This window comes from Pinus tabuliformis, chromosome 9 (assembly GCF_031772625.1).
Source record: "Pinus tabuliformis cultivar Carrire ecotype Pingquan chromosome 9, CPIR1, whole genome shotgun sequence".
NCBI lineage: Eukaryota > Viridiplantae > Streptophyta > Pinopsida > Pinales > Pinaceae > Pinus > Pinus tabuliformis.
The window spans coordinates 1,562,055,529-1,562,067,737 of record NC_142307.1 but is presented as its reverse complement, the minus strand read 5'-3'; the positions used below and the strand labels follow the sequence as shown (position 1 = coordinate 1,562,067,737).

The 12,209-nt window shown below is 36.4% G+C and overlaps 1 protein-coding gene across 1 annotated transcript; it reads right to left on the bottom strand.

Moving 5' to 3' along the window:
- Window positions 1-417: 417 nt before the first annotated feature.
- LOC149154586 (galactinol synthase 4-like) lies at window positions 418-2,079 on the bottom strand. Its single transcript, XM_089438539.1, has 4 exons — window positions 1,654-2,079; window positions 1,234-1,554; window positions 1,004-1,138; window positions 418-901 (listed from the first exon to the last, which is right to left on the bottom strand). Exons 1-4 carry the CDS (start codon window positions 1,981-1,983, stop codon window positions 647-649), a joined length of 1,041 nt encoding a protein of 346 aa, XP_089294665.1. The 5' UTR covers window positions 1,984-2,079; the 3' UTR covers window positions 418-646.
- Between the last annotated feature and the right edge of the window lie 10,130 nt (window positions 2,080-12,209).

The window sequence follows — 12,209 nt, the reverse complement described above, 5'->3', positions numbered from 1 at the left end:
CATATTCTTATTCTGGTTGGTAACTTACAATTAATTAATATTGTATTATCGTATTTAATATACACAAACCACAAACCATAAACTTTATATACATTAGAATTAGTGCTTCTTACTTTATATACCTTAGTATTAGTGGTTTACTATGAATTCTTACACTTCTTACTTTATATACATTAGAATTAGTGCATCTTACAATTTTAAAAAATGGCTTAAGGTAAGATATAAAAATTCTAATAAACAACTTAGTGAATCTGCAATGTGTGAAATCAGAAATCAGATTTGCGTATCGATTACGAGGCGCTCAATGTTGTTGTCTTATGTAACTTTTTCATTGTTTTACAAGTGATAAACATCTCATAATGTATTGCCTTAGTGTACGATTAACAAAATAAAAATTAGATTATTTTTCTCAATAGAGAAAACGAAAAAATAACAATGGATTATAGAACTCAAGGCATCCTCAAATCATACAAATGGCAATTTGTCTATTCACAAAGATTAATTAATTGAATTACTTTACCATCAATAACCGTCGATGCAACGGCAAAATCTTCCATACGATATACAAATTGTCCCAACTTCTACTAGTGGTTTATAGTAAATTCAAATCTGATGCTACAGGCGACTTCTAGAAATTTGAAATCTCTTAAGCTGCAGGCGGTGCAGGCATTATGTTGGGGTTTGTTGGCATCGCAGAAAGTAACGAACTAGCAGCCACTCGTTGCAGATCATTTGATTTTCCATCCGCCTCTGAAATTGGATCTGGAATTGTAATATCTCCTGATCCCGAGTGGTCGAGGGAGGGTTCATTGTATATGTCCCACCATTTTTGCACCAACATCTTTATATCTTCTCTCTCCATATTTTCCTCCTCCCCACTGTACCTCCATGGCTTCGATCCCTGTACATGCAAAATATAACCCTGTAAGCTCAGAACACCACAGAACACCTATCTGGTATTTCATATATAAAATTTGGAGTGAAAAAAGAAAAAAAAACTTACAGCAGCACAGTAGTGAACAACTTTGACAGTGTCCAAGTCCACGTTCTGGGGATGCCGCCACATCATGGCTAGAACCAGATTGTACACCAGAGGAATGGGTTTGTATATCTTTTCAAAAAACATGTTTAAGAAATCCTACAAAATATATACCACAATTTAGTCAAAATTAGATCTGGTAAACCAAACAAAAATGTGCATGATCATCACTGAAATCGAGAACAGATCCAGACCTGTTCTGCGAAGGGCGTTGGCACAGTAGCCATCAGAGTTTCCAAAAGGCAGTCGAAGGTCAGCTGACTCGGCTCAGAAACAAACATTCCAGCGTTGAAGTATGGAGAGGGCCGTTGCCCTAATTCAGCGGGCCATGACACCTTCTCTGGACACTGCTGGCAGTATCCGATCTTGTACTGCGGAGTGTGACTCCATGTCTTCTCGCAGAAGCAATCCATGACAGCATAGAAATATCCATCCGGCATGTCAAAGAGATGGTCAATGTTGTCAAAGACTTGGATGTCTGCGTCCAGATATACCATCTTGCTGTACTCCTCAAACTGCCCATCACTCAAAACAAAACAAGATTGTTAATAACTAACTATATTGTTGTTAAAATGTTATATGAATGCATCCAAATTTGCAAGAAATGAAAATACCTCCCAAATACGGAGTTTGGAGTAGTTGAGGACATAGTAAGGCATTGAGAATTGCACTTGATTCTCCGGGGGATGGATGGGTTGAATCTGGCGAACAATACAACCCTGTCTTCGCAATTGCAGGCGATGATCCTCTGGAACATCGGGCAACACAGCAACGACGAGAGGATATGCGCTCTTCACCTTGCGGAGACCCTTTGCAAGACCGACCACACCTTTCACATAATCGCCACATCCGGCCAAGAAAGTCACGTACGCTCTGCAATTCTTCTTGGCCGCCGCAGCCTTTGCACTGAAGAACTGATCTACAGGAGAATTTTCTGGATTCATGGTGAGAAGTGGAGAATAGATGGTAAGTATGCTGGAATTCAATAATCTCTTGATAAAGAATCAATTTGCAGAACACGAATGTAGAAGTGTAGTGTGTGTTTTGCTTGAATGGGAGCGTGTGTTTTATAGATAAAAAGCGTCCGCTGTTACGGATAAAGTAGGTTGAAAACAATAAAATCCAGAATGCAGTAACCAATAGAAATTTGACAGCATAGTATATACGTGTCAATACCTCCAGGCTCTATGATGGATTCAACTGTCAGGAGTAGCATTCGGAAAGTCCAGACATGGGTTTCGGAAAGTTCGGAGTGTTGAAAAAGGCGTCACTGGAATGGTTGGGATGAAGGGAAAGTTGGGTACAAGTTGACAGGTATTCGCCCGCGACACAAACAGACACAGACGTTCCGGGAAGTTGCTGCGAAGCAACAGTCGGCCGACTAACGAAACTGCTATCGAATCTGCTTAGCTAAAGGAATATTCCAAAGTATTTCGTACGGGCACAGAAAGATGTGGGCTGTCAATATATAATTGTTTATGGACAGGACTTTTGGCATTTGAATTTCGGCAACTCCTATTTCCAACCCCATAGCCTCATTAATGCGGGGCTACATGCACAGGAGATAGGAGTTTATAACAGGCGAGGTGGGTACTACGCCGTTTTTTTTTTATTATCTAAATGCGAGGTGGCTATCTCCTGCACACATGTAGCCCCGCATTAATGAGGCTATGCGGTTGGAAATAGCATTTTCCCTTGAATTTCAAGCCGTAACTGACGGCACCAACTGCTCGTCTTTAATCTGGTTAGAGAGAGTAGGTAGACACTGCGGAGGCCCTCCACACAAGTGTCGAGATAGCTGGATCGCGTTCCTTTCTAATAAAATACAAAATTTTATTAGAAATTTTTAGATGAGTGTTGTAACATATTCTCTTAAATAAATACCTTCTTTTCAAATACCGCTCACCCTTACTACTTTTGATTTGGTTCATCTTAAATCCATTCGCTGAAAGTCTCGAGTCATTCTCCAATATCTTGGATGATATCCAATGTACCTTTTCCATAAGTTTGAACCAATCAATTAGAATTAGATTACTATGTCAATTGTAATGTTTAAACTTGAGATGTTTTTTTGCATTAGTTCAAAGCACTCAACTATTCGAATTAGACCACTAAGCACATTGTAATGTTTTACTTATAAAACAGGTAGATCATGCATACTTAACTATTTGAATTAATATACAAAGCCACGTGTAGCCAGAATTAATTATTTTGAAGGGAGGCTCCTTAATCGACTCGAGCATTCAACTCAGAAGTTTCAAGTCATCGCTTAGTTTTGACCAATTATTTTCTAATAGAAAATTAGAAATAAGATATTTTTTAGAAAATTAAGAAATTATTTTTGAATTTATAAAAAAAATGAAATATTCAACGTTTTCTTGAAATTTTGGGTAAAATTACAAAAAAAACACCCAAATAATGCAGAGCCAACACACTTTGACCATGAAGCAAATGCTATAGTCCATAGCAAAAAAAAACTAGGATCAAGTTGTAAATCATTTAAAATTAAAAAACTAGAATCAAATTGTAAATCATTTAAAATTTGTTAAAGGAGAAAGTGCCTTCTCCATGTAAATGTTGTTTTTTTTTTTCGATGTTATGCTTTTATGGATATAGAAACATGAAGTTAGTTAGATAAATGAAATAATGAAATTTTTATTTGTATAAATTTTAAATGTAAAACATAAATTTACTTTTTTTACATTGTGGTATAATAATATTTTTACAAAATTAAAATATAATTAATATTTTATTTAATAATTATAAAGTTGTTTTTCCTATAATAATAATAATATAATTTTTAGGTAATGGTTAAGTTAGACACCAAATTGGTGTATAAGACTTATCTCGCTCTAAAACAATAGATTCACCTTTACATAATGATTTGCTTACTAAAATTTAACGAAGTTGTACACATTTTATACTAGTTGGGTGTGTGTTTATTAAAAAAATCATTTTATACATTAAGTTATTTATGATTTTGAATCCTATAGAGACCCATCTAATGGCATGAGATGGGAGCATTTATGTCCTTAGTTTATGAAATTACTTCATCAATCTAAGTCTTTTTTCCTAAGACATGCTTTGGATAATCACATTCGAAGACCATTTCTTCTAAGGCGAGAATTATATAGAAACTTGAAACATTCATCATATACACTAAGTTATTTATGATTTTGACTCCTATAGAGAGCCATCTAATGATATGAGGTGGGAGCATTTATGTCCTTAGTATATGAAATTTCTTCATCAATCTAAGTCTTTTTGCCTAAGACATGCTTTGGATAATCACATTCTAAGACCATTTATTCTCAGACAACAATTATATAGAAACCTGCAACTCTTAACTTTTTGGACTAGTGAAAACAATATAGGTATACATCATTTGGACAAATGTGTGTTTGTGCAATAAGCCTTCAAACAAGCATAAACAAAGAAATAGTTACATCTAAATGGTACCTTAACATAGTCCAAGATATGTGTGTAGGACCACATCTTTGCTACAATCTCAACCTTCTCTAGAAGACCTAAGCTCAAATCCATTGAGAAAAATATTGGTGCCATTTTCCTCACCATCAAAATGCTTCATTCTTTATGGAACGATAAAAAGACACCTATGAAATTTCCAAATTTATTTTAACATTGTCTTATTCCACAATTCTAGTTGAAGTGAAAAAAGTTTAACCTAGAGAGGGACAATAATGATATTTTATGACCTTGAATCAATCTAGTTTAACAATGTTTTAAGAACAAATGTGAGGATCCCTCAAATGCCTTCCTTCCCTGATATTTGTCACTTCCTCCTTATCCCTAAAAGAAAAATCAATCCAACCTTTAGAGGGAATATGGAAAAATTATAACTAACTAGGAGACTTGACCATACTTGCCAACCTATTGTCTTAGATTTCTCCACCATTATCCTTCCTGAGAATATACCAACTAAAGTTTCTTCTTCTACTAGGATTTTAACTAAACATGATACCCTCTCCCACCACTAATTGCATTATTTTCATGTTTATCTTTATACACTTCTATCTTCCCTAGTGTCATGATATCTAGAAGTTTAACACTTATCTCCATAGAATAAATTTCCAACATCTTCTTAAAAGGAGAGGTCCTATCTTCTAGGATATAGAGATAAGTCTAAATTCTTGCAAATATTTGACAAGAAAGAAAAATTTACCTTTTCCACACAAAAAAAATAAAAACAAAAATAAAAATAAAAAAATCTATGAGGTAAAGGTTTGGACAAGTCTAAGGTAGTTTTACCAATGATGGAAACTTCAACATCAACTTGACTGCAAGAGTTATACATTGAACATGTTCCAATGATGTAGAGTCTCCTTTATATAGATTTTGTCATACTTTCATTTTGCTTACATAACTATGTGTTTTCATGGCTTAACTAGTCCATCCATCCACTAGAGTTCATTAGCAAGGAAGGAAGTTCCCCTAAGATATGATTCCTTGTGTGAGGGGAGGAGGGAAACCTCACATTACATGCCTATAAGACTTTTGTTCTATCTATGATACCCTTTTCATGTCTTGTATTATGAATAGGTAGATACAAGGTCCTTTGATGAGACAAGAATTTAGGAGAAGATTTGTCCCTATTCCAATACACCACATTATATCTAAAAATAGATATGCCACATGCGTCCTCCCCATAGTCTAAAGTTTCTTCCTTGTCCATCTTTCTTTACCATTTATGTGTAGACTAGTGCACCTCACCATTAAGATTCAAACCAAGAACATATTGTGACAAAATTACCTAAAATAACTAACGACATTGGCCAATAGGAATGTAGACTTATAATCTTAAATAGTAGCATTATAATAGGATAACATAGAAATGACAGGTACATTATAATATAAAGGGATTTTAGATTTTTAGCTAGACTACTTTAAGTAAATTGATGGAATAATGTTGCATACCTATTCCCTTAATGCCTAATTAAGGATACAAGGTATCTAGACCTAACCTCCAAGGTTAATTTATTGAGACAAGATTTTCAAATTCCTTCTTCCTTTAACCATATTAAACTTTTTTGAGATCACTGTCATATTTTTCTCATCAAGATCCTTTCAAGGACATAAATTTAATCCAGATCCATACTTTTGACACAAAGTTATGCTTATTTAAAAATCTACTCTCCAAGTACCAAGTTAGCATCCATACCATTACCACATGCTAGACATTTGGCAGTTCTTTTGCCACATGTTGCCATCATACAACACCATGCCACATCATCTCATCACATCAACATGCCACATTGAATTTCCACACTAGCATGCCATGCGAGGTCAATATCAAGTTCCATCAATATTGAGAGGAAAACCCAATAATCGTTGTCCTGACCTCTAGATATTATGAAAGTTAATATCTCAATAAGTTGATACCCTACCTCCCGATATCTTAACACCCAATACCTGATCATTCAAAATTTTGATAAATCAATAGTTACTTGAAGGTAAATTCTATGTAGTTCACATACTTTCCTATTAATTGAGTGAAGTCTAGAGAAATAATAGAAAAAAATTGACGTCCATAACTCCACCTTTTCTTGTCAACTGCCATTCTTTCCACTGGGTCACTGAGACATCAGGTCCTCGACTACTTATCAAAAATAAAAACTTCAATTCACAAAACTTGTTTGATCCAATTAACAAACATCAACCAACGAGAATTATGTCCCTTGATTAACAGATATTTGGGATTTGTAAGTATCGAGGGTTTGTAATATAGGTCGTCCAATGCATTACTAACACCCGATAAATCGACACCCCAACATACCATCCATTGGACCTTATCTCCTTTAAAATAAGTTCTTAGTCATCGCTCGCATCAGTCCATATGACCAAGGGCTAAGACCAAATCCTTCGATTTCCAAATTTCCAAAACACTTGCTAGTGACCCTGGAATTCTAAAAATTGTGCTGAGATTCCAAGTTGGTTTGAGAGGATTGAAATCAAACCTGATAGGGTAGAAAAATTTCCCAAAGACTTTCTAAAGGCTCAAAAACCTTCTCCACCCTACGGAGGCATCCCAAACATTTCCTTCAACATCACATCTCCACAATAGAAAGACATAAAATGGGTAATGGACAAATTGTTAAGAATTTGAGCAAACAAGGCAAGACAAGCAAATGGCAGAAATGTCCTTAATCTAATATCTTAACTCATTGTATTAATCTCATGATATGAATTTATATTACATCAATTGAACCATTCTAAATATAGATCCCATTGACAACTCATCAATAGATGATGATGGTACCTCATCAAAGATAAGGTTTACAATTTGTACCGAAAGGATCTCAAACTTTATGATTCTCTAGGAATTCATAATATAACATTTCCCCCCTCAATCATAAGTCTAAAGAATCATGCCAATAAAAAAATTTATATTTAGTCTGAAACTATTGAACTGAACTCTAATGAAGATATGCTTGACAAACTACCAATTCATCTAGAAGTGAACAAATGCCATGTCTAAATACTCCCATTCTTTTTTATTACCATTTATTTTTAAGGGACTAGTTGCTATGGTAAAATTCCCAAATGCTAATTGAATATCATCTTTGACATTTGATGCTCTCCACTACCATGTGCAAGGTGAGAATTTTGTTGAAAGGATCCAAGCTAGAGCTTTATATTCTTTATGTGGTGGCTTTGTTGGTTGAACACTAACACTATTCACTTCATGTGGTAGTTTTTTTGGTTGAACACTAACCATATTCCATTGATATTGATGTTTTATGGTTTATCACTAACCATATTCTATTGATACTGGTGGTCTATGGTTTACCACTAACCATTTTCTATTGGTACTAGTGGTTTATGGTTTACCACTAACCATTTTGACTTAAAGAATGTAGTGGTTTTGGATGACCAGTAACCAATTTGATTCAAATAATTTGGTGGTTTTTGGTTTACCAATAACCATATTCACTTGAAAAATGTGGTGGTTTTGGAAAACCACTAACCAATTTTATTTGAAAAATGTGGTGGCTTCTAAATTACCACTAATTATCTTCACTTCATCAAGTTATTCCCCACCTAAAAGGTGTAGGAGAGTTTCTTTTTATCATTGTGCTCCCCCCACCCGTCCACCTTGAGGTGTGGAGAGTACGATCTTTGACTTCGGAAAAAATACATAATTGGATATAGTTCATACCCAAAATCATCTAAAATAACTGCTTGATAGTTATTTTCTTTTTCCATTTCTTTATTTTTATGTGGCTTTACCTCTGCCTTAACTAGGAAGTAACACTTATGCAACTTATTTAATTGCAGATTCCATCTCCAAGAATTTATCCATCCATAATGAACTATCTTTTTAACTTGCTTTTTCTTTTGACATTTTTCTGATAGGAGATTTGTCTTCCCACGATGAGGACAAGGATGGAGATAAAAACATTAAATCTCCATGTGACAAACTATTTTCCAATGTTAACACTTATTACAAATATTTTAGACACCTTCGCAAAATCCTTTGCTCTCAAACTGATCTAGTTTTAAGTAACATAGAATATGTAAGTTGTTTCCTTTGTCCTATCCCAATCCAATTCAAATTATATTAAATGATAACTCTTTCAAAGGTTTGAAAAACATCTTGGAAATACCATTTGGTTGTCATTACTTCTTCTAATTTTGTTTTGCTACTATTGTTCCTACCTTTTTGTGCTTGTGGCTCATCTTCAATAATTGTTCCTTGATTGACTACATGATTCCATAGTCATGGGGTATTTTGTATCACAATGAGCATCACATAATTATATTATGTCTTGTGTGTCACAGGTTGCATCCACTGTTTGCAATGTTTCATCTATTTCACATACTACATCAAACTTTTGGATATGTAATGTCCCCGACCCCTAGCTGAGCAATGCTACCTCGCAACCATAGTGCACACTCTAGTACTGCAAAATTTCAACATAATCATAATACCCTGGTGCAATTTCCAAACCATGGATAATTGCGTGAGCCCCTGTGACCTCACCAACCCATGGTTGGTCCTCTAAGTCCAACTGATACCCTTTGTAAAGGTTAATTTAATTGTACCAGTGTTATCATGGTGTTAGGCCCCTATACTACTAGTGTAACCCCTTATTGTTATTAGTACAACCCACTTATTATATCGTTGCACCCATGTAGTGCCCATATTGTTACTATTGTGCCCCATAGAAGCCCACTATTGTTATTATTGTGCCCTTACTGTTGGAAATAATACTGAGAGGGGGGGTGAATCAGTATTATCTAATTCTTTTAATAAATCTTCCTTATTTGTTCTTTGAATTATTTTTGCATGTCAGTACCATAAAATAATGAGCATGAACAAAGAAAACGGATAGTCACACCAAAGAACACAAGATGTAAGGTGGAAACCCAATGTGGGTGAAAACCACCTGCTGCAATATGTCTCTATCTTCTTTCAAATTAGAAACTCCTTTTACAATGGTTTTGTACTGGTGCAGTCCTTTACCAATACGCAGGCTGTAACCTGTAGAGAGCTACAACTCTCTCTCATTTTCCAGTCTCTCCTGGAAGGGAGCTAGAACCCCCTACTTCTTTTCTTACAAGGACCACTTTTCATAAATTTTCAAACTGGATCCATAAGCATCAAATGATCATCAAGTATAAGAGAATCACCTGGTCAACTGTAGTAACCAGATCAACAATAATAGAACCAAACCCAGAACACAGCAATGATAAACAAAGATTTTAAGAGAAGTAAGCAGCTTCACCCATGTACTGCCTGCTTACAGTAAGCACCTTGCTCAACTGCTCGCCTGCTTACGTACGCACCCTGCTCAACTGTTCGCTTGCTTACGTACGCACTCTGCTCAACTGCTCGCCTGCTTACATATGCATTGTATCCATTGAACTGCCTGCGGACCTCCGCACCTGCAACCCTTCTGTGCCTGTGTATCGGCGCACCTGAAACGCTTCGTTCCTGCGTATGTACGCACTTTTCTTTCACTGTACCTGCATACCTTCGGGCATAGATGATTTCAAGACTTCAGAAATAACCCAGACAGTCAGATCTACAGATCTGAACATGCGCCGAAGAGATCTCAATCCATCAGTAGATTTGCCTTATTTAGATCTAGACATTACTCCCAAGAGATCATAATATTTCAGATCTAGCCCTCATAAGATATTCAACACAAAACATACTCAAGCCAAATGATCTCCTTTGCTTTATATAGGAAAGCTCTTCCTTAAATCATGGATCAATACCACGGGCCGACACCATAATAACACAAAACCGTCGGCTAAATACCAAAGGTTAAACATAAGAAACCCCACGTGTGCTTTTCTCTGCCTTGAAATGTGTGCACTGGGGGTACGCACCTCCTGAACGGGATAACTGCGGGTATGTACGCACTTTATGTAACACCGACCTGCGTGTACGCACCTTATGTAAGGTGTACCTGCGTACCCCTTATTTTCTTCAATATTTGATAGCTGATCATCAATCTCTGCTGCTGACTTGAAGTACTGTGATCTATCACCTGAATGGGTTGCCATCAAGGACAACACTTTAGCCATAATGCCAACAATCTCCCCCTTTGGACTTGATGGCAACCTCAAAACTTCAGCTTCATTCTCCCCCTTTGACATCAAGGGAAAAGGGTTATGCTCCCCCTAAGAACATGCTCCCCCTGAATATGAACCAGATCTGCAACGAAGAACCATAATCCACCATGAAAGAGATAGAGACATATTGCAGCTACTTCCAAGATCTCCTTCTACACATCCTCCATAATGCCAACAATGCATTATATGCTCCCCCTGAACCTGTACCATCAATAAGAAGAGGTTCAGTAATAAGATGATGCATCAACAACCCCCAGCTTTTGCCTGAGGTATTCAAAAGTGTCCCTGGGCAATGGTTTGGTGAGAATATCAGCAACTTGTTCCTTAGAAGGAACATACTCCAACTTGACCTTCTGTTCAAGCACTTGTTCCCGGAGAAAATGATACTTGATTGGTATGTGCTTGGTTTTTGAATGCATAACAGGATTCTTTGAGATGCTAATTGCACTTGTGTTATCACATAAGATGGGGATTGGTGGTGTACAAGTGATTTGAAAATCCTGCAAAGTCTGCATCATCCAAAGGAGTTGGGTGCAACAAGATGCAGCAACAACATATTCCGCTTCAGCTGTAGACAAGGCAATCGAACTCTGTTTCTTGCTGAACCAAGATACCAGTCTGGAACCCATAAAGAACGCACCACCACTTGTGCTTTTCCTGTCATCCACGCTTCCGGCCCAATCTGCATCTGTATAAGCATGAAGTGTAAGATCTGTATCTCTAGGATACCATAAGCCATAATTTTGAGTCCCTTGAAGATATTTGAAAATTCTCTTCACTGCCTGAAGATGAGTCTCCTTCGGATTTGCCTGAAATCTTCCAACTATTCCAACTGCATGCATGATGTCCGGTCGGGTACCTGTCAAATAAAGTAAACTTCCAATCATAGATCTGTAGGTTGGTTGATGTACTGCTGCAGATTCATCATTTGCACTGAGGCTACATCCTGTGACCATGGGTGTACATACTGGTTTTGCATCTTCCATACCATATTTCTTCAAAATCTGTTTGAGATACTTGGTTTGAGATAAAAAGATTCCTCCTTCTTTTTGTTGGATTTGCAAACCAAGGAAATATGTCAGTTCTCCTAGCAAGGACATTTCAAATTCTTTCTGCATGACCAAGGCAAAGCTTTGACTCATAGCTTCTTCATTGCTCCCAAAAATAATGTCATCTACATACACAACAAGTATTAGCAATTTGTCATTTTCAACTTTTATATAAAGATTGCTATCTGTTGATCCTTTTGAAAATCCTTGTTGATGAAGATATTTGTCCAAACGGTAGTACCAAGCCCTTGGAGCTTGTTTGAGACCATAGAGAGCCTTTTTCAATCTGCATACAAGATTTGGATCATTTCCAAGAATGAACCCATCTGGCTGTTCAATGTACACTTCTTCTTCCAAGTCTCCATTCAGAAAGCCTGATTTCACGTCCATTTGAAATACTTTCAAGTTTTGAAAACTTGAGAGAGCAAGGAACATTCGGATGGCCTCAAGTCTTGCAACAGGAGCAAAGTTTTCTTCAAAGTCTATTCCTTCTTGCTGCGCATACCCTTTACAAACAA